This window comes from Cnephaeus nilssonii (assembly GCF_951640355.1).
Source record: "Cnephaeus nilssonii genome assembly, chromosome: 11".
Classification (NCBI taxonomy): Eukaryota; Metazoa; Chordata; class Mammalia; order Chiroptera; family Vespertilionidae; genus Cnephaeus; species Cnephaeus nilssonii.
In genome coordinates, this window is record NC_137082.1 from 33,401,709 (window position 1) to 33,425,126 (window position 23,418).

Sequence of the window (23,418 nt, forward strand, 5' to 3'; positions counted from 1 at the left end):
CTGATGTTTCTCAGGCTCTCCCACCTGTGGTTGATAGGTGGCAAGGAGACAGCGGGCTTGGGCAGCAGTGGGCCATGAGGCAGAGATGAAATAACGGCTCTTGGGAGAGAGGTGGAGTGATGAAAGCGTTGAGCTCCAGGGTGTGAAATGGGAACTTGTTGCCGACATCTAGTGGGAGAGCTGGGGCACCACAGAGGTGGATATGGTGTCAGTGAGACCAGTGAGTAATTTTAGCAGTGATATTTTAGGGATGACTTGGGGAGACCAGCACAATTTCACCCCTACCCCCTCTTATCCCTGAAATAACATTGCTTCACAGTAATTTCCTAACTGCTCTGGGACAGGCCTGAGATCTTGTCCCAGGGGACTTGGGGGCATATCCTGCCTTATAGAGACATGCTTACCCCCATTATACTTTAGCTGTATTTCTGCTATATTTCTTTATAGCACTTGTGAAAACCTGGAAATAATTGATTTATTACTTTTTCATTCTCTTTCTCCCACTAGAATGTGAGTTCCCTGAGAGCAGGGGCCATGAATATCTGCACTGTTCACTTCTGTATCCCTAGAACCTAGCATCACAGCATAGGCACTCCAATATTGGATAACTGAGTGAGTGACAGTACAAGCTGAAATGCTCTCGCCTGTGTTTCTAGCCTGTGGTAGACACTGGGAATTCAGAGATGGAATGTGAAATAGCCCTGGTCCTGAAAGCTTTCAGTCTGGCTGGTAGAGCAGATTGGCATATAAACAAATTAATCAACCTTGTGTTCATTGGACAATTACTTCTTGTAGGTTCCTTGGAGAATGCAATTGGCAACATCCCTGCCCTTAAGGAATTTATAACTGAAAAAACATAAAATGGCAAAACAAGAAGCCTTTTTTGTTTCTAAAAACCCAGTTTTCTTTTCTTTGTTTCTGATTGAGCCCCCAGTTGGCTTTGATTGCAGTGAAGAATGGGGTGTGGGTGGATGGTTGCTGCAGAGTTGATTTTCATAAATCACCTTTCCCTCTCTCCAAACTAATTATGAGGATTGATCCCATTGGTAAACATCTTTTTCATGGCTGACTTGTTAGAGGTTTCCATTGCTTTTCTTAAAAAATTTTTTTAAAAATTTATTTTAGAGAGAGAGGAAGGGAGGGAGGGAAAAAGGGGGGTGAAGAGAGAGAGAGAGAGACAATGATTTATTGTTCCACTTACTTATGCATTCATTTGTTGATTCTTGTATGTGTGCTGACCAGCAACCTTGACATACAGGGATGACGCTCTAACCAATTGAGCTACCCAGCTAGGGTCTCCATTGCTTTTCTTTAAAATGCATGTCTCTCTGTTGGGTGGATTTAGAGAGAGGGAAATAATAGGAAAAGAGGCATTATTTTAGAACGAAATGAGTCCTCAGATATTTATTTCCAATACTTTGTTTAATGAAAAGAAAACAAATAATCTGAGGTCTGAAGGCTATGTGATGCACCTAAGGTTATAGCAATTGGAATCAGAGTTGGGTGAAAACAGATTTCTGGCTCCTTGTTCAGTATTCTTATTCCCACATGTCATGGGTTTGTTTAGGCAAGAGGCTGGTGTCCACTTGTCTAGGATGTTGTACAACAACAGATTTTGTTGTTTTATGGTAAGCATTATTTGAAAATCCCATTTCATGGACTTTTGTCACTCAGATGACAAATTCTGCTATATTGGATTTCACTATGCTTGAGATCTTGGCTTTATTTAGGAAACATAAGAACTTTCACATCAGAATGAGTATTCCCTTTATAGTGGTCACCATAGGAGGGTATACATTTTTTCCAATGATTGCTATTGTGCAAAACATTTTGGAAAAGCCACTTGTCTTAGATCCTGTGGCACAGTCTTTTGGATCTCTTCAAGGATGGCAAATCTTCATATTTCAAAGATGAATTTGCTTTAAGAAGCTGGTCTAAAGTCATTTGGAACTAGAACTTCAGAGTAGTCCAAATTAATAGGCCTGGAAACAGTTTTGTTTAATTAAAAGTACAGATTGAGTTACTACCTTGCTTGGTCCCAAAATTGGCTTTGAAAGCCACTCAAGAAAGATATTCCAAAGATGTTTTGAGCAGTTGCAGCATTGTTGGGATTAAGGAGAAGTCTCTCAAGATGTAAATTTGAGTCCAAGGTATAAATTCTGTTATTCTTACTATATTCATTCAACAAACATTTGCTGAATGTTTGGCTTTATACTTGCCAAGGTTAGGGATTGATGAAATGCAAGTCCCCACTCATGGGGCACTCATAGGCTCACACAAGCAGATGAACATCTAAATAAACTAGTGCAATGAAGTTCTGTATGTACTGTGATAGAACTGGACACAGGGAGAGAGGCGGCAGTTCTGTAGGTTCTGGGAGTTTGAGGATCTATTGAAAGGCTTTATAAAGAAGAGATGCTTCTGTGGAGGCTTGAAAAGAAGGGTTAAGTACTTCAAAGCAGCTGAGAGAGAGTGCACAAGAAAAGGCATTGAGTTGAAAACCAGTGTTAATTTTGGCAGTTGCCAGTAGTTCATTCATGCAAGGAGGGTTGAGAGAGAAGACTGGAGAGTCAGGCAGGGTATCAGATTATGAAGCACCTTGTACTTCATGCCAAGGCATTTGTTATACTGTTGTAGGTAAACAGTAAGAGGGAGCCATTAAAGAATTTTAAGTCAGGAAGTAATATATCAGATGTGTTTTGAAAAATAATTCTGACTATATACAGAGGATGGATTGGAGGAATGAGATGAGGAGCTATAGGCAATTGATGATGTGGCCTGTGGTAAGGTGGTGAAGAGTTTAGAGAGGAGGCAGAGTAGAGCCGATGGGCAACATTAGCATGTGAGAGAGGATTTTTAAAAATTGATCTGGTTATACACTTCATTCAAAACAGCAGCCCAAGAGCTAACATTTTGTAGTTAGTATTAATTGCCAGATTTGTGATAGAGTTTAAGTGCTTATGAAATGAACATTTAAAAAAAATTGTTTTTGAGGGATTGGGGTATAGAAAAGAAGAGAAACATCAGAACATTGGCATTAGTTTGTTTTCTGTTATCAGTAGTATTTTTCATAAATTCAAATATAAGATTTTGATGAATTCTGTTTTTACTGAATATACAACTCAAACTATGTCCTTAGTATTTGCCTCTCTTCTATTGTGATATTCCACCTTTGGAGTGCTACTGCAGATCTGGTATGCCTTTGTCTTAGATGGGTAAATAACGACATACTGAAACACTAGCTTTATTTTATTCCTGGTTTTGTGAACTTCCCTTTAAGACAAGGATTTAATCTTAACTAGTGGAGATTGTCCTAGGATGTCTAATTGAGTTGTTTACTCCTTCCAGGGTGTTCCAGAAAAGAAACTACTTCCAATCACTGTCCCCAAATCACCGGCGTTTGCATTAAAGAACAGAATCCGAATGCCCATCAACGATGAGGTGATTCCCTGGGATGGGGATTTCTTCTTCCTTCTGCATAATCAATCTAAGCATTACTCTTTCTTAAAGCTTACTGGAACTCAAAGGCAGTCACTCTTGTCCGGAGTTATCTTCAGCAGTGGGCATAAACATTTGATCATCTCTTTTGCTCCTCCTAGAGCAAAGTAATTGGCATGAATCTTCTGGCTTGCAGTGGTAATTCTTTGCAACTTATTGGAGGCCTGTCTGTTTGTATAACATTGAAAATTAGCCTACCATTGTAACGTGGATTAAAAGTTGCTGATCCTTGTCCTCTATTTTGCCTGAGTTGTCACCATTCACTGAGGGACTTTTTAAAATGTTATTTATTTATTTTAAGAGAGAGACATTGATTGTTCCACTTATTTATGCATTCATTGGTTGCTTTTTGTATGTGCCCTGACTGGAGAGTGAACCTGCAACCTTGGTGTATTGGGACCGATGCTCTAACCTACTGAGTTACCCTGTCAGGGCATTGAGGGACTTTCAAATTCACACCAGGCCTAGGGATTGGGGTATAGAAAGGAAGAGAAACACTAGGCTGTTAACATTCACCCTGTCCTATCTCCATTAATCCAAGGGTTGCAAAGGTGACTCTGTGATGATGGATCATGAAACTGGAATACATAAACAGTCATTGACCAAGCTAGTGCCCTGTTACATCTCCATCCTCCTATATAATAAAAGCCTAATATGCAAATTGACTGAACGGTGGAACGACCAGTTGCTATGACACGCACTGACCACCAGGGGACAGATGCTCAATGCAGGAGCTGCCCCCTGGTGGTCAGTGCACTCCCACAGGGGATGTGCCCCTCAGCCAGAAGCCGGGCTCACGCCTGGTGAATGCAGTGGCAGTGGTGGGAGCCTCTTCCGCCTCTGCTGCAGGCGGGCGGTAAGGAGCGAGGGGTCTCAGGCTGTAAGAGCCCCAGACTGTGAGAAGGATGTCTGACTGCTGGCTTAAGCTGGCAAGCGGACATCCCCCGAGGGGTCCCGGACTGCGAGAGGGCGCAGGCTGGGCTGAGGGGCGGACACACACACACACACACACACACACACACACACACACGCATGAATCTCGTGCACCGGGCCTCTAGTTTTATCCATAAATATCCAGAGTTGGGGTAATTTTATAGCAGATCTTAAGCATAAGCCATTTTATGTGGGTTCATTTGAAACTAAAATACACAGTAATCTCACGTTACCAGCTTGAACCCAAACAACTTGGTCCTATTCCGGGTTTGACGACCCATTAACTCTCAGTCACATGTTTTAGTGGAGTCTAGATGGAGGTTGGGTCAAAGAGGAGGCCAAGGTGTGTGTACCTTTCTTCTGTTCTTCATTTTATTTCCACTGATTGATCTCATTTATCTGTTACAACCTTCCTCTGAAAGACTTTAGATCTTTAAGAGTAATTATGTTAGACCTTTATAAAATACTTTTACACTGGTCTCACCCCAGTGAGTTGGTAGGTAACTTTTGCTACACAGGAAACTAAGACACCTAAGAGACTGAGTGATTTGCCTTAAGTAATGACTTCTGTCATATAATGTCTTCTGACTCTCCATTCTGAGGAGGTCAGAGTGAGCAGTCTTGTTTCTAAACTGCGTTTTTTCTTGTAGGAAGAGGAGCCGGTAGTGATAAGAAGAACTCAACCTCGGGCACATTTGGGGGTACCTTTTAAGCCCCAAATCCCAGAGGCAAAGACTGTGGAAATATGCCCTTTCTCATTTGATTCTCGAGACAAAGAACGTCAGTTACAGAAGGAGAAGAAAATAAAAGAACTGCAGAAAATGGAGGTAGGTGTTTTCATTTCTGTAAGTAGCTTAACACAATTCTTTGATCCCTCAAAGATAACCTTTTATGTTGCACTTTTATAAAAATCACTTACTTCTTTTGATCTCTTTATGACAACCTTATGAAACATAAAAAGGGCAAGTAATTTTAATAACCTTTCTGGATCAAGGGTGTTAAGTGACTTGTCCATGATTATGTTGCCATTGCAGGCAATACCAGTATTGGGAGGAAAAACTGGGTTCCATTACTCTTTTTTTTAAAAAAATATGTTTTAATTGATTTCAGGAAGAAGGAGAGAGAGATGGAAACATCAATGATGAGAGAGAATCATTGATTAGCTGCCTCCTGCACACCCCCTACTGGGGATCGAGCCCACAACCTGGGCATGTGCCCTTGACCAGAATCGAACCCGGGACCCTTCATCCCGCAGGCTGATGCTCTGTCCACTGAGCCAAACCGGCTAGGGCCCTTTCCTCTTTTTTAGATTTAGATTCATCCAAATATTCTGGTGTAGCTATTGCTTTCTGGCTAGAAAGACCTTATCTTAAATCTTATGTTTTCTTTTATATCAGGTGCCCAAGTTCAAGGCACATCTTTTGCCTGATTTTGACACTGTTAACCTGCCAGAGAAGAAGGTGAAGAGTGTAACCCAGACTGAGCCTTTCTGCTTGGAGACTGACAAAAGAGGTGCTTTAAAGGCACAGACTTGGAAGCACCAGGTGAGGGATTGGGAGAGCAGCTAGTATGTAAATGATTGTTGGTTTGTTAGAATGGGTAGGCCCATGACATTGAAATTCATCTCAGAACTAACTGGATTATTTCAGAGTCTCCGCTCTAAATCGGGTCAGCAAACTTGTTCTATTAAAAAAAAAATTGTAAATACATATTTTAGGTTTTGTAGGCTGTATATGATCTGTCATATAGTGTGTGTGTGTGTGTGTGTGTGTGTGTGTGTGTGTGTGTGTTAACTTTTTAAAATTGTAAAAACCATTCTTAGCTCAAAGAGGTTGTAAGCTGGCTGAAGTTTGCTGATCCTGGCTCTGAGTGCTCATCTGGGGAATGTGAGAACTGATAGGCTTTCTTTGCATCTGGAGTTTCTTTATATATTAGACTTGTTTACATGTTCACTCGTTTCCGTTGGTGCTTTGATAAGAAATAGAATAGTGAGAATAGCTTCTCAATATGGTATGCTCTTTTGTCAGCATAGTGTGTTCTTTGCTCTTTATAGATGACAGGTAGTTAAAAACAATTAATTGGTTGTTGGCTGGTTTAATTGGAATCTAATTCTGCCCTATCTGGGAAAAAATTTTTCCTGAACCCCTGTTGGTATTTTTATATTGTCACTTATCTTACACTCTGTCCAAAAGGAGCTCTGGGCTAATTTTTTATAGGAAGTCACCCTTCCTGAAACCCAAGAAATGTGTCTGCTAACCTGACTGAGCAAGCGTAGGCCTCTTGTTGTTTTCTAGGAAAAATTGAGACTGTTGCTTTGAAAGTACTAGTGAATCTCTCTTTCAAGGGCTGTGACACAGAATGTCTGTGGGGGTTATTTTCCATAATAAAATTTTTTTCAAGTTTTTCAGTCATATACAAAATAGAATAGTATAATGAACTTTCATTAACCTGTAACCTGGTTCTATAGTGATCAAAACATAGAAAAATCTTACTTACTTACACTGGATACTGCTACCTACACAGGGTTACTTTGAAGCAAATCCTCATCTCATTTTGTCCAAAATACTTCAGTGTGTATCTTTAAAATACAAGGATTAAGAAGATATAATCACAATATTATTATTGTAGTAAAACATTAACAATAATTCCTTAATAGTGACAGGTAGTCAGCATTTATATACCACCATATCTCTCATAATTTTTTTTAAACGGTTGAATCGCTCAAATCAAGATCCAAATAAGGTCCACATATTACATTTGTTTAATAAATCCAAATCCCTTTTAATCTATAGGCTTGTCTACTTGCATTTTATTTGTTGAGTAAACTGGATTATGTGTCCTATAGGTTTTCCATAATCTGGATTTTGGTCATTGCATTCTATGGTGTTGCTTAATATGTTCCTCTGTCTCCTATATTTCCTGCTGATGAGTAGATATATTAAGAGGCTTGATTAAACTCTGTTTAGGTTTTTGTTTTGTTTTTCAGGGGGCTTGGGAGGGAGAATACAGATGATCACATCTGGGGGTATATAGTGTCTATTTTGGGGGTAGGTGTTAAGATAAGGTCTTAAAATTATAATTGATCCTTGAACAACATTAATTTGAACTGCACAGGTCCACTTATGCGTGGATTTTGTCAATTAGTACTGTGAATGTATTTTCTCTTCCTTATTTTCTTAATAACTTTTTCTCTAGCTTAATTTATTATAAGAATACAGTATTTAGTACATATAACATACAAAATATGTTTTAATTGACTATTTGTGTTATTAGTAAGGTTTCCAGTCAAGAGTAGGCTATTATAGTAAGAGGAGTCAAAAGTTACATGAGGATTTTCAACTGTGTGGAGTGTTGGTGCCCTAATCTCCATGTTTTTCGAGGGTCAGTTGTACCATAAAGATACTTTCTAATTGTCAGTGGATTTAGGTGTTGTCAGTCTGATCTACTCATTGTAGATGAAATCATCTGCTGTCTTTATTGATGAGACAGTTAGAAACACTAGTACTTGAGTCATGGAGGTGGTAGTCATGGCAAGTTGTCTGACAGGCTTTCTTTCTAATAGCTGGAAGAAGAACTGAAACAACAGAAAGAAGCAACTTGCTTCAAGGCTCGTCCAAACACCGTCATCTTCCAGGAGCCCTTTGTTCCCAAGAAAGAGAAAAAATCCATGACTGGTAGTATTATTATATGTACTCTTGGGGGATTGGGACAACATTGTCAGACTTCCCAGGGGGAATGCCTGGGACTCAGTTGTGTCCGTATAATGCTGTGGCAACCAGAAGCATTTGCCTATAGAGGATCTAGTTTTTTCTCTCCTTGACCCAGTCTTTTGCCTTTTTTGAACCCAGCAGCTATGTTGAGTTTCAGAATATGTTGGGGCCAGATTCATAGAGCGAGATCCTGGGCAGAGGCAGCTGGCATTTCAGTAATAGTTATAGGCTTTGCCCACCTAAAGAATACCAGTAAGTGAGGGAGAGATAGCCAGGACCTCTTTCTGGAGTTCACCCTGAAGCAAGCCTTAGATATAAAACATTTGCTTCCTTAAGCACTGGGTAGGTTGTCAGAAAATTGGGGTTCTTCTACATCTATCTGTCTTAAAATCACAATGTGGTTTTAAGCAAGCTACTTCACCTATTTGGGTCTTGCTTTTCTCCTAATTAGTTGATTTTCAGGCGCCCTTCCATGTCTTAAACTTCTAAGACTCCAATTTTCAGTAAGGCTTCCTTAGCGCTCAGCCGTTCTATTGACATGCATGTCTGTGCCTCTTGCTGGCTCTATGGGGTTCAGGTTTATGCAAGTCCTGCTTGAGTACCAATATTCTCTCTGTTTCTGTACTCAGAGAGCCTTTCACTAGTTCAAGAACCTTTTCAGCTGGCCACTGAGAAGAGAGCCAAAGAGCGGCAAGAGATGGAGAAGAAAATGGCTGAGGTCGAAGCCCAGAAAGTCCAGAAGTTGGAGGAAGTCAGGCAGCAGGAGGAAGAGCAGCAGAAGGAGGAGCTGGCCAGGCTACGGAAAGAACTGGTAACTGGGCAGCAGGAGTGTTGACTAACCCATGATTGTCTCTGTTTTGTTTTCTCTGTACCTTGTCTTGTTTCAGAAAGGACCTAAGGTGGCAACAAGGACACATCAAAGACAGGGGAAGCGGGAAACCACACAAATCAAGGGTGGTGACAAAGTGGACATGTGAATGAGGCTTAAGATCTGTACATTGTGATCCATGTATCTGCTAAGTTTGAGTCATAATTTTGGTCCTTTTTAGGAACCAACCTGTCAGTTACATAACTCACAATGTTCATGTGATAAAAGCAAGCTAGTTGTTAAAATAATACATTTATCCTTAGTACTGCACTCAGACAGTTTCTTCCAGGGGTCTTCATAAGGAGGAAGTCATGGCATAACTGTTCACAGTGATCATTAACTTATTTTTATTATTTCTTAAGCCTTAAGAGAACCAATGTATTTTACAATTAGACAAAAATACATAATTAGGGAAGGACATGAGAATTGGGCAGTAACTGTATTTTCATTTTCCTTTTAATACTTGACTCAAATTCCTTGGAGTTATAGTGCATATCAGTTCACATGAACTTCTGTGCTAACACTAACATAATGATTTAAATATTAGTTATCCAAAAAGAAAGCTTAATTCACATTAAGGACCCTTTCACTAGGAGGGCAGCAAGCCACATTAACTGCATCAGTGAGGAAGAAGACAGTTTTAGATGAAGCTTCATACAGTTAATAAAAATGACTATGGACAAACATAAGTTGTTGAGGTTTTGTCTAAAAGTGCTAAGCCAACAGCTGATGCAGTGGTTGGCAGAGGTGACTGGCTGCAGAAAGGGTCTGAGCACAAGCTATTAAAGGGACTAGCTTCTCGGCAAAATTCAAGCTACCATTTTCTGATTGAATGAAGAAAACAGTACATTCCCCACTCCAGATATACTCACAAAACCAACCTTTTTTCATCCTCAGGCTCTTTGATTTTTCTCTTCGACACTTGTTACCTTCGGCTTATGTTTGTCCCCATCATGGAACTGTTTCTTACAGCGAGTCTCAGTGCTAGTTAACTCTCTATTAATCTGGCTTGATGGAGGATTGATTGTAGACGAAGCATGTCAAACTCTCGGCCCACAACGAATATTTTTGTGGCCCAGCCAATATAACGGTATATAAGAAACATTTTAATAAAAACTTCGTGACTTATTTTTTACAATATCCTGTTATACATAATTATTAATAACGAACTACAGTGTTCGCTAATGACTGATTACTATAACTGTGTTGCATTCATTTCCCTTACGCGCCTTACGCGCAGGCGCACCATTTCTCTCCACTAATATTAGCAGCGAATATTTTAGCAGCCAATTGCCACGTCATTAGTCCTGTAGTGACTTGTTTGGTGTGTGCAACAGGAAATATTTCTCTTTCGGAGAAGAAGAAAAATAGGTTTATTTGAGTTACACTTATTAATTTGTGCAGTTATTCAGTGTCTGGTAAGTTAATGTTCAAGGAAAAATATTAATTTTTATTAAAACATTCTATTACTTTATGTTAACAATTACTCATTTATTTCAGCCCTTTGTATTCAACATGTCTCTATCGAAATAAACCTACGTTTCTATGAAAATTGAAGCTTTTGTTTTTTGCGGCCCACATAAACTTAAACCTTGTTTATTTGGCCTGTGTTAACCTTTGAGTTTGACATGATTGTTGTAGACTGCCCAAAGGATAACGGGACCAGGCATTCTTTCAGCAACCCTTCCTAGTTACTGTTTTTTGTCTGTTTTTGTCTATGCTTTTAGTGAATATTAGGACTCAGTAAGCTTAAGGCTGTACTTTAGCCAATTCTTAACACGTATCTCTTCTCTGCTACAATTGCGTACTGCCCCATCACATCCTAGTAATAAACACTCAAACTGGAGATAGGTTTGACATTCTTTAGTGTAAGCTGAGGGATGTAGCAAGACATGAATAGAAACCTACTTGGGCTCCAAAGCTCATGTGCTTTTCCATTATACTGTGTTTGCCTCCCTGCCCTTCCCCCCCGCCCCCCCCCCCCGCCTTGGATTAGTGAGTGGGATCTGTAAGACTGTACAAACATTTTCTTAAGAAAAACAAAACAAACAACTACAGTGTAGTTTTCTAACAACAGTATCAGTGATGACTTTATTTTCCTTACTTTGCAGGTGCACAAGGCAAACCCAATACGCAAATACCAGGGTGTGGAGATAAAGTCAAGTGACCAGCCTCTGACTGTGCCTGTATCTCCCAAGTTCTCCACTAGATTCCATTGCTGAACTCAACTGTGGGCTGCAGACACTACCTGGAACAGGAGCTGCTTTTTCCGTCAAAGCTTTCTTTGTCACAGTGGTATGGAGAGGACGCATTTCTTCAGACTTTTACCTACCCATGCCAACAGAGCATACCTTACAAGTGTGGACTCTAATTTTGTTGAGAATTGTTATCTTGCATTATTGAGGCTAATAATGAGACTCAACTCCTATATCTCGATCAGACTCCATGTAGTTATTTCCTTTGGACCATCAGTTGACCTTTAAAATGGGTTTAACTTGGACTAGAATTTAAAGTCTTTATATCAGCACTATGTAATTTCCATTGCCCATTCCCTCCCCCCCCTTTTTCCTTTTCTATTTTATGTCAGAAAATAAAGATAGTTAATTACTGAGATAGGATTTGAGTCATGGCTTCAGTGAGGAACAGTCAGTATATCAGATTCCTCTTCTCTGCACAAAATGAATTTCAAGCTGAGCGCTTTGCTACGAGGGGAAAGCCTTATTAACTGCACAACAAGGAAGCAGACGGTGTGGACTGCTGGGAGCCTCACAGTAGCATCAGCAAGCTTTAGGCAGAGCTGCTGCTACTAAGGCACATTCTTCCCTTATTGGTGCTGATGATAATGGCGATGCCGTGCAGCCCACGTTGTAAGTTCTTCAGTAACGTGGACTGGAAGAAATATGTTTGTCTTTCCCTCCCTGGTTCCTTATAAGTGTCAGCTCAAGTAAAATTTTTTAAATAAATCCTTCCTTGATCATATGACCTCCTTAGATAAGGATGATCATTTTTTTTTAGTGCCTCCCAAATGTTTCTTGTGTATGTCTCTAGTACAGCAATTACACCACTGAGTTACTTATACTTGTTTATAAACTAGTAGAGACACAGGTATCTAAAATTACCTTAGTCATCTCTGTATTTCTTGTAGCTGGCACAGTATTTGCTAGGTCCATGTTAAATAGTATATTTTCTTTTAGACTTGACATTATTTATGAACTCTGCTCTATACGAATCATATCTGTCTAGGCCAGTCCTAAGTACCATATTAAACCTATATTCCTTTCGTTTATTCATTCAGTGAGCATTGTGTACAAACCATTGTAGATTCAGCAAGATGTGATTTGCAGGCCCACAAACTGATGCAAAATATGGTTCCTTTATTCACTTAGACGTATATGGTATACAGTTCCATAACTACTTATGTAGTTCATTTAACAATATTAATTTGGTACCAACTATATATAACTTGGCATTGTGCTAGTCTCTAGAAATATAGCAGTGACCAAAAATAGAAGACCTTGCCTTCATGGAGCTTACCTTTTTTCGAGGGGAGACGGATAATAAGCAAGTAACTGTTCTGTCAGGTGAGAAATGTTTCCCTGACTGACTGCTGTGTGGAGAATAGATTAGGGCGGGGAGCGGGGCCATGTGAGAAGGAAACAGGAAAGTTGAGGTTCTTGATATCTAGGCGAGAGCTGATAGTGGCCCCCGGCCTTGCATGGTAGCAGAGGAGGTGGTGAGAAATGGTTGGATTCTGAGTGGATTTTGAAGCTGTAACTGATAAGACTTGCTAACAGATTGGACCTGGAGAGTAAGAGAAAGGGGAGTTAAGGAGGACACGCAAGTATCAGCCCCAAACAGAGTTCTCCGTCCCTTGTGCCCTGAGAAATCCAATTCTACCCCAGTCCTCGTATCTCGTGGGTTTTCTGGGGGCTTTATTATTATTATTTTTTCTAGTCACCTCTTGCTTTGGTTTTTAACTTCTGTTCATCTCTTGATCCCCTCTCTGTCCTGTGGAGCTTTTCTACCTATCTATACCAGCCTTTCCTTTCTAACAGTTCACTGTCCTTCATATATTCCCATCTGGTATCATTTTTGTTGTTGTCCATTTCTTGTTTTTGGTTGTTTCATGGAGAATAAATCTGGCCCTCAAGTTGAGGGTTTGGGGAAGAGAATTATTGAGAATTATGGGCCTGTGGGATCCTTTTATCCCATTTACCTCATTCTGGATTACCTCCTCCAGAAACACCTGTGTCAGAGTGGAATGTGTTTTAGAAGCAAACAAATAGCTTGAAATTGAGACACAGATATCCATTGCCTCTTGCTTCCCAGAGTTTCTCAATTTTCCAGTGGCTCTCTTTTCTCCTTAGCACTGCCTGTCTAGTGTTGAGTCCTCTCTGAACTACCTCACATGACATTCATTTTTCTAGTACAGTCTTCCATTTTCCCTGAAACTTTCCACTTTTTTTTTCTTCTCAGATATGCCTCAAGTTTATTAAAGATGCCCTATATACACATTTGCTACTAAAAATTGAAATTGGACATCAAAATATGTTACAACTCCAATAAGTACAATAATAAGGTGTATATCTAAAATGGCTCCATGCCATAATTGTCAATAATACAATCAAGAGGACCTGGATGTAATAGGCAATGACTACAGCCACATTTAAATCCTGGTTTATTCAGATACAAGGTGCGATATTTAATAGCATCCATCCTTCTTATCATCTTTAATCGAAGCCTTTTCTCATCTCCTTCATTTCTTTCTGAACACTTGCCGCTGTCCTCGCTCCACGTCTCGGGTAAAGCGTGCCTTCATTCAGCCCCAGTCCTGACGCCTTCAGGTTGTTTCCTGTGTCCTGCTGTTGGGGTGAATGTTTTGGTGGAAGGGAAGGAAATTCGGTACTAGGGTTGAGAGTCAAGTCACTAAGGCTCTGTGCTAGTACTTCTGAGACAGCTTGAGTGCCAGCTGAGTATCCTTCGCCAGGCATCTGGGAAAACTCCTGGGTCGAGGGTGTGTTACTCTTTGTTGGTGAGTCCATTGGAAGTTTAGTCACAGCCTGAAGTTCTTCCTAGATTCCGTCCAAAAATAGCTCAAACAGAAGGTAATGCTCATTTCTCTCATATGGATACAAAGTCTCTACTTTTATTTTACAGAAAAATTCAGGTTCTTCATCCCTTCAGGCCATGTCTTAGAAGGAGCCTCTCAACACCCCGAAGTCACTGCAATTTTTCTAAACCAAGGTCATGTCCTCTGATAGGAATTTACTGATTTCTGAGAAATCTGGTCACACTTCACTTGACAATTTTGCGAAGTTACTAGCACCTATGCATTGTTGGAATTCCCACAATTTCTGGGACGAACTCTGTTTTCCATGTTGTTTTGACTTGGTCATGGTTTCCCATTGCTAATAGTCCTGCGCTAAGTTTCACACACTTAGGAGATTATTGTTCCCTCTTTAGTTGATCGTTTTGCTCTTGTGTAATTGCTTTGTTGCCATCTTGACTGCTGTTTTAGTTCTTACTGGTTAATTTCCACAGAGTTTGTCCCTAGAAAGTGGAGTTTGAGTGGTAGGCAGGCTGCAGTCTCAGTTGCTCCATCATTTTAACAGAGATGAGACCTGTACACAAGAAATTGTAACACCAGATAAGATGTGATTGAGCCATGAGAGACAGAAGAAACAAATGCTGAGGGAGATTCTTATTGGGGGTGAGGTTGCAGGGTTTTTAAAAATTGTTTTTTTATTGATTTGAGAGAGACATTGATTTGTTATTCCACTCTTTCCTTGGTTGATTCTTATATATGCCCTGACCAGGGATCGAACCCTGACTTGGCGAATTGGGATGATGCTCTATCCAACGGAGCTCCCTGGCCAGGGTGAGGTTGCAGTTCTTTTTTTTAAAAAACACACATATTTTTATTGATTTTAGAGAGGAACTGAGGGAGAGAGATTGAAACATTAATGATGAGAGAGAACCATTGGTTGGCTGCTCCTGCACGCACAACCCGGGAATGTGCCCTGACTAGGAATTGACCCATGATCTCCTGGTTCCTGGGTTGACTGCTCAGTCATTGAGCCATGCCAGGCGGGCTCTTTTTTATTTTTAAAGTAAAAATTACAAAAGTAATACTGCCTTTGGAAATAAAACAATAATGATTATATTAAGACATGAACATCTCCTCCCCCTATTCCCATTCCTCGGAGGTAACACATATTTAACAATTGTGTGTCTTCCAGAAAGCTTTTGTTCACACAGATTTGTAGGGCATTTTTCTTTTTATAACAATATGATTATAGGATTCTACATTTTTATTTTTATTTGTTCTTTGAAAGGTTATGCATTCACATGGTTCAAAATTCAAAAGCTACCCAGGTAGTTTCCCACTTTCTCCTCCAGCTGCTCCCTCCCCAGATTAGCGCCGCCAGGTGTGTTCCCTTGCGGAGATGGCTTCTGCATGTGCGGATTCCTATCTCTAACCTTTTATTTTTAGACAAAGTGTCATACTCTACACTCTGACCTCACTCTTTTCATATGTTCTACATTGAATGGTGTGGTTCAGCTGCTACTTTGGGCAAGTGCTGGCTTGCTCCCTGACTGAAGTAAGAAGCCTCTAATGAGAATCTAGTGACATGGAAACAGATCTGGAGTGGGGTCTAGTTCCTCTACATGATGTCCTTGGCTAGTGACCTGAGGTCCCATGGACTGGGGGGCAGGTCAGTAACACCTGGTCTTTTTTAGCTTCTGGCTTAGCTGAGCCTTGGGGGCTTATTGGCTTGCATGTTTGGTCAAACCTGTGTATCCCTTTAGATAAATCTTGACTTTGCTTTCCTCTCAGTTCCCTTCCGAATCTTGTCTGCTGGAGAAGGTTCCTCATTGCTGACAGTAGCAGTTAAAAAAGCCATTGGCCACGAGGCTGGGCTCCTATTTCTGCACAGGCAGCTTGGTGGTGTGGATCCAGGTAGGAATTGGTCAACATTCGGAATCCTGAGCTGCCATCTGCCCTGCAGCCTGCTGGGATGCTCAGTTTAGACAACATATAAAGTTTCCTGGATCCGGGACAAGCCCAGGCCTATGGAAAGAGCAGGGAGGTTAAAGTGAGTGGTACTTTGAGCAGTGACGAAGGCGTAACCAGGGAGCTGACATGTTTGCTCTGTCGCCAAGAATTCCAGGACAATTTGTTATCCAACTCAAGCCAGTGTAGTTGCTGCAAAAAAGAAGCCTGGGGATAAAACCCTACACTTTCCTTATTGCATTTGCTTTCTTGCATACCCACTCATCTAGTGCTGTAGTGAAGTTTACCGACATGGAAATGTCTGATGATATTTGCTGTTCTCATGCAAGAGAATAGGAGGCTGGGCTCAGGCCAAAGCATGGTTTTTATGTGTGGAAGGTGTCAGCTTCCTGAAAAGGCTTGACAAATGCAGGCATTTCATTCCCAGAAATCATAGTTGGAGGGGCAGGGGTAGCAGGGGTAAAAAGCTTAGGCAAATACTAGGTTTTATTTAGGAACTATTTTACCAGACTAAGTCTAACATGAAGGTATCAATTGCCCTCTCCCTTTTCCTTAAACTTTTTAAAAAAAATATATTTTTTATTGATTTTTTACAGAGAGGAAGAGAGAGGGATAGAGAGTTAGAAACATCGATGAGAGAGAAACATCGATCAGCTGCCTCCTGCACACCCCCCACTGGGGATGTTGCCTGCAACCAAGGTACATGCGCTTGACCGGAATCGAACCCGGGACCCTTCAGTCTGCAGGCCGACGCTCTATCCACCGAGCCAAACCGGTTTCGGCTCCTTAAACTTTTATTAAAAAGGAAATAAAAACTGGGCCTGTCTGATCTGCTGAGACCCACGTAGTTATGGGATTGGTATCCCAGAACCGCCCAGGCAGGTATGTGAATGTGCTAAGAACTGCAGCCAAGTGCCGTTGCCCAGCTTGTTTTGGCACCGGTGGTATTTTCTCAGGTCAAGGGTGGGAGACATAGTTTGCAGTTGGTCAAGATACTAAATAGTGGTCGTAAATTGTAATATGAAAAGCAGTCTGGACAGCACTGACAGACTTTCACTGGTGGGCATTTGTGTACACAGTCTCTCAGAAAACCCACGACGTCGCTAGAAGGTGACTTTAAATTTGCTCTATGCAAAAATCTCACAGCATTGTTATATACACTTTTTATTGTTAGTTATATACAATTTGGAATATACCTGGTAATAAGAGGAAAGAAGAAAAATCCATGGTCCCATCACCCACCTTGAACACTGGTATTACTTTGTATAATCTCTTTTTCTCTTGTGTAAAACTTTTGTCTGTTTTTCTACATTATAGGGTTTTTCTGTATATATATTTTGTATTCTACTTTTTAAATTTAGCATAGTAATGACTCAAATATTTTTCCTATATTAACACACACTTTGTAAATACCAATGTTAACCACAGCACACTGCTCCATTGTTTTGTCTTTGCTTTTCTTTGTTGAAAATGCTTGTTTTGCAAAGGATTTTTCTAGACTCGATTTATAGGACAGATTTGTCTTGATTTGCTTCCCTCTAATGTATCATGTCTGTTTCAACTTGAAGTGACTGTTTCAAACCATTAGTCAATCTTTGTAATTAAAATATTAAAAGGACATATTAAGCCCCTCCCAAAAGCATAGTTAGTGACGTTATTCTGGCATACCCATTTGCAAAATGGGAAGCTCCTTTCAGCTGGTGTGATCTGTGTTACTGGCACTCACGCCCAGTGAAAAAGTTTATTGGCATTTAGCAAAGCCTTTCTGGAGAGAACTCTAGCTAGTTATGTTATTTTAAAGTCTTGGAGCGCTACATCTTCAGACACAGTGGATTGTTGTCTCTAAGCCTTTAGGTCGGATTTGAAAGAACGCCCTTGTCTGAACTCTATTGGGGAAGAATAGGAGCAAGGATGTCTCTCACTGCTGTCCCTGACATGCTAGGTGACGTTTAACAGGTCACTTCCCTTTTCTGGACCAGTTTCCACATCTGTCAGATGAGGAGATTGAACTAGAAAGATTAATAGGGCTCTTTTCAGCTTGAATATCTTCAGAATTTTTTTTCTAGGCAATTTGTTTTCACTATACTTTCATGTTTATATTTTTCTATAACCAGTTGCTCAATCACTGTGAGAGGGCACCTCTAACAAACTCTCCTGCCCCTGGATTTTCATTTGAACTTCAGTGAAGTATGTTGGAGACCTGTTTGTTATCTTGTTGAGGACTTTCCAAGGGTTGTTCTGGAAACGGAAATCTATCCCAGTTTACTCCCTGAATCATGTCCCCTGACATACACACATTTTCTGATGTTTCTCTTGACCTGGGAACTGGTTAAAGACTGCACAGAATGAGTGCTCATTGAATTCTTGCAGACTACTGCATGAAGTCCCTCCCATCCTTGGCATTTCAAGGTGTGAAGTTATCCCGAAGTGGTTCTATTGTGGTGGGTGGTTTAAGGACACCCCGGTCAAACTGATGCCTTGCCTGGCTGCTCTTCTGTCTCCACCACAGTTCAGTTTTAACACTGCCCTTGGTCAGAGGGACTTAGGTTGTTTTGGGACAAATGTCACAGGGATCAGGAGGAACACAGATGAGCCCTATTGGGGATTGGGAGTGGTTTCTGGCTTTGTGACCTTGAGCATGTCGTTTGAATTCTCTAGGCCTCAGTTTCCTCTTCTGAGAAGTTACAGTGATGTGTCTAGAAAGGACCTTTTCTCCAGCTGTGAACGTGACAAAGGCTCTCCCAGCATTAACGTGACTCAAATGTACTCTGGGCAGCAATGATGACTGTCACACTGGGCACATATTTATCCCTGTTGGCCAGTGTGACTCAGTCATATTTTCAGTACTAATTGTTAGTGGGTATGTGTCACTAGGGGTTGCCAGAAGCCCCTGCTGTTGACTAAAACTAGCAACCTACCAGGACAGGGCCAGCAGCTGCTAGTTAACAGCCAGCGAAAGGAGCTGGGAGATTTCTCAGGGAGGAGGCTACTGGGAGTTTGTGCAAGCATTCAGAAAGGCAAGGGATTTGAACTGAGTTTGTAGAAATCTCATTCTTAATGGCTGGAGGTTGGTGTCTACACTGTAAGCTCGCTGGTCTTATTTGCTCATTAGCCTTTTTCTCTCGCAATTTGTTACTGCAGAATAGAAATTGAATAGAGGAAGCAGCACAGAGCAGTTAGTTAGAAGTTGGGAGGAGCTGCCACTACCCACCCCCGTTCACTAACAGTTTATGTTTTTGTGCATCTCCCTCTCTTTGAACATCAGCTGTACTAATAGTGGGGTCTGAGGGTTTGTGTTTTCCTCACACAAGTACCCAAACCCTCCTCCCAACCAGAGGCGTCATGAAAATGGGTAGGGATTGCCAGGCTGGAAGCTCAGCAAGTTGGTCTGGGACAGTGGTCCTCAGAGTGTGGTCTGGGGACCAGCAGATAACATAACCGGGACTAGAAGTGCAAATTCTCTAGCCCCGCTCCAGACCCCTCAGTCAGACACTGTGGCAGCAATGTGTTTTAGCAAGCCATCCAGGGGACGGATGCATGCCCAAGTTTGAGGACCACTGTGCCGGGAGAGGGACCTGCAGGTCTCCCAGCTCAGAGGTCTATGGGCAGGGAGCCAGCAGCCATTCTCTCCCGTGACCCTCCGTGTCCAGACCAAACGAGCCAATCTGGAGGCAGGAACACCCCTCCTGCCCAGAGCTTCCTGGGAGTCGGCTTTGTGCCGTCTGCCACCTTAACAGGAGAGCTGCTGAGTTCGTTGGACCGGTATTTATCTCCTTAACCAGTATTTTATGACCAGAATGAAGATGGAGTGAAAAATGCTTTTTCATATGTCCTCCCAATAAGTTATATGACAAATAAATGGAGGCTCAGAGTTTAAGTTACTTTCCGAAAGTTCACCGTGCTAGTAAGTGGCAGAGTCAGAATTCGGATCCAGGTCTCTCTGTCCACAAGTGTCCTTTCCACCACATCCATTGCATCCCTCAAGTAGAGCCACCTGTAGGGAGTGGTCATTCTCACCAGGGTTTGCCAGAAGGTAACAACCTAACAGAACCGGGCCAGCAGCTGCTCCTTAACAGCCAGCAAAGGGAGCAGGGAGCTGGCATTCTCCTGGCTCTTTTTATTTACTTTTATCTTTTAAAAATATAATTTTATTGATTTCAGAGAGAAAGGGAGAGGGAGAGAGAGATAGAAACATCAATGATGAGAGAGAATCATTGATTGGCTGCCTCCTGCAGGCCCTCCACTGGAGATGGAACCCGCAACCCAGGCATGTGCCCTTGACCGGTTACAAACCCAGGACCCTTCAGTCCTCAGGCTGATGCTCTATCCACTGAACCAAACCAGCTAGGGCCTCCTGGCTGTTTTTAGAATTGAGTGACTCTTGATCCAAGACCCCTGGGTGAAGAAGAGATTGTTTTTGCCACCTTCCTGGACTGGCGACTCTGGACTTGGGAGCAATTGTCTTGTGAAGGTTGCAGATTGGTCTGGGGCCTGCACTGAACTCTCGACCTTGCTTCGGGAACCTCCAGCTAAGCTTCCCAGGAGCTGGGAGGCAGGTCCTCTCCGCACTTTCACACAGCGGGCATCTCAGACCATTCCTGTCGGGGATGTGGTAGCTGTCAGTCAACTAAGTCACAAGCCTCAGGGGGCCTAGGTGACAGCCAAGGTGGTCAAAGTGCCAAGTGTCTGCAGGCAGGAGGCGTTTTGCCCAGCCCACTCCTCATCCTCATCCTTCACGTGGACGCCCCCAACATCCCACACAGGCCCTTCCTCCCAGCTGTCACTCAGAGCTTGCCACAAACCCCCTGGTTCTTAGGGCAACGTAGTTTAGCCAACGGACCTGAAGTTTTATAAATAGCACCGTGGTGGGCGGGGAAGCCGGCCTGTGCAGCAGGGCAGAACGCGCATTCCCTGCTTTTTGAGACATTTCCTGGGATTGTGTGACAGGAGGGACTTCTGGTGCAGATAAAGTTGAATTACACTCAACTCCCAGGTCTCTGCTCTGCTCTTGGATCCTGCTTCTACTCTCACATGTTTGTCCCCGCCCCCACCAGGCCTGCCTTCCTGAGGTGGTGCTTCCAAGTCTGGTCCTGGGACGTTTCCTGTTCTTGGAACAGCTGCGCCAGTCTGGGGTACCCTCCTGCTACTTGATCCTATAGGGAGGTGTCCAATGGCCACGGGCAGTTTTCAGATGACCTTGTTTTTCTGACGTCATTAGATGGCTATTTTTGGCTTTGCTGTTTATGCTGCAGAGAGTTGGGCTGAGATAGGGGAGAGGGAGAAAGAATGAAGGAGGGCTGATCTTGGTGCCCATGGTCGCAGGGCGCTACCAAAGCAGGAGCATTTATTTGTCAGCATTTTCGGAGCACCTATTGAATGTCAGGCCCTGGGACTTCCAAATGGGTGACATAGTCATCTTCACTCGCTCACAAATGTGTTTTTCAGCATCAAGCTTGAGAAGCACAGCCCAGAGGGCTCGAGAGGGAGGTGTGCTCTGGAGTCCCCACGGGCTGCACAGTGGGGTGCTATCAGGCATGCCCTCAGAGCTGGCCCTCTGCGCGGGGCTTCTCACACTGGGTGTTTATGAAACCACCCGGAATGCTGGGGGCCCGGGCACTGCGAAAGCCTGCACTAGCCATGCCTTGGGCTGAGAGCATCCCTGACCATCGTCCTAAAGACTCCTCTGAGATCCCACAGTGTTTTATGTTTCATGTGTAGCTCCTACCATTTTCTGCCTTGAATTGTAGGAATCTGAGTCCATATTGATATGTTTTGAATTATTGATTAATCTCAATTACCAATGGTCACTTCAAAAAAATTTGCAAAATTCAGACAAAGAGTAAAAATTGTCCATACTCCACACCTGTTCATATGTATATTTCTATTCCTCCAGATATTTTCTCTATAAATATTTTTAACAAAAAAGGATCCAAAATTCATGAATGATTTTGCAATGTGTTTTCACCTAAAAGGCACTGAGTGGCTATTCTTCTTTTCCCCAACTCCATCTCTCTGTCCCCAGAATAACCAGTTTAGTCCTTGCCAGTAAGTTATCTTTGCAATAAAACTCTACAGTTCCAGGGTGGAACAGCACGTCATTTGAGCTTCCAGAGAAATCTGTGTCCAGTTGGCCATACCGAGTGCCCATCGATCTCGCATATTCTGCTCTAAGGACAGCAGTCTGACCCAGGGCTTTCCCAGAGGCCGGAGAGCTGTGCCACAGCCCTGGGCCTGGGGCCCAAGGTGGGCGAGGGCAGGAGAAAACATCCCTCCGCGGCTCCATTCCAGGACCAGAGGAAAGTTGTGAGGGGACTTGGCTGCTCCCTTTAGAGTCAGAAGGTCATTGCTCAACTCCCTAGATTTTCCATCACAGCCGAGCCGGGAGAGGGTGAGGCTGGGAAATGTCTCCTCTGAGCAGGTCCTTTTAAAAGCATCTTGGCTGGATTAATTTCATCCTAAGAGCCAGGGAAGCAGTGCCCGGCTGGAGTTAACCCCTCCACTCCCAAGGAAATCTCCCAGAAATGGGCGAGCCTGGGAGCCCAGGCTTCTGGAGTGCAGAGCCATCCAGGGCAAGAGGCCTAAGGAGCCGTGAACTCTGGCTGGAGATCACTTCCCTGTGGCCTGGGCAAATCCAACAGGCATAATTGCATCCTGCTGACCTTAATTCCCCTGGCAGGTTTAATTGGTTCTGGCATTGCCCCACTTCCTGCCCTGCCCCTGTAGGAGCAAAGAGGATGGCTGTACAGCTGGCGCAGGGTGGGAGAGCCCCTTCTTAAGGGTGGGCAGGGGCCCTGGCAGCCCCCAGCTGGTGGAGGGGGTTTCCCCATGCCCCACCCCCGTGCCTCCAAGGGAGAGCTGAGAAGAAGCTCAGGGACTCCCAGGAGCAGCTGGCCAAGCTGAGCTCAGCCTGGGCGGCCAGCAAGCTGCAATCCTGTGGATCCGGAACCAGGCCAGTTTCATCCCAGCTGGAAGGGACCACGGAGGAGCCTGCAGGGACAGCTGAGCCCTCCACCTGGGATGCCCACATCATTATGGAGACCCCACAAAATACACTGATGAACAAAGTGGATCCAGAGACACAGAAGCATGGAACAGACTGTGGAACCTCAGAGGGAAGGCGGGGGAGGTGGATGGGTGGGAAGAGATCAACCAAAGAACTTGTATGCATATATGCATAACCCATGGACACAGACAATAGGCCTGGGTTGGGGGGCGGGGACATATGTTCCCCCCGTCCCCCATTGACCTTCTCTAGGCCGACAGTGCCTAGTACTTCAATATCTGTGCTCGCTAAACGGTCCCAGCCACCCTGGGAGAGAGGCCACAGGCAGAGTGGTAATGAGCTGAGCCTTGGATTAGGTGGTTCAGACCCAGTGACTCAGTTTTCCTTCACA

At 42.9% G+C, this 23,418-nt stretch overlaps 1 protein-coding gene across 4 annotated transcripts in view; it reads left to right on the forward strand.

Annotated features, from left to right (window-relative positions):
* TPX2 (TPX2 microtubule nucleation factor) overlaps positions 1-22,992 on the forward strand; it is a 68,944-nt gene extending 45,952 nt beyond the window's left edge. For 3 of the 4 annotated variants that reach the window (XM_079784137.1, XM_079784138.1, XM_079784139.1), the window contains exons 13-18: positions 3,349-3,441; positions 5,082-5,258; positions 5,829-5,975; positions 7,994-8,105; positions 8,771-8,952; positions 11,121-22,991. In XM_079784137.1, the coding sequence (XP_079640263.1) occupies positions 3,349-3,441; positions 5,082-5,258; positions 5,829-5,975; positions 7,994-8,105; positions 8,771-8,952; positions 11,121-11,231 (822 nt within the window). In that variant the 3' untranslated portion in view covers positions 11,232-22,991. Of the gene's footprint in view, positions 1-3,348; positions 3,442-5,081; positions 5,259-5,828; positions 5,976-7,993; positions 8,106-8,770; positions 8,953-11,120 lie in introns of all 4 variants that reach the window. The other variant, XM_079784140.1, reaches the window with a different exon arrangement.
* The last annotated feature ends 426 nt before the right edge of the window (positions 22,993-23,418 follow it).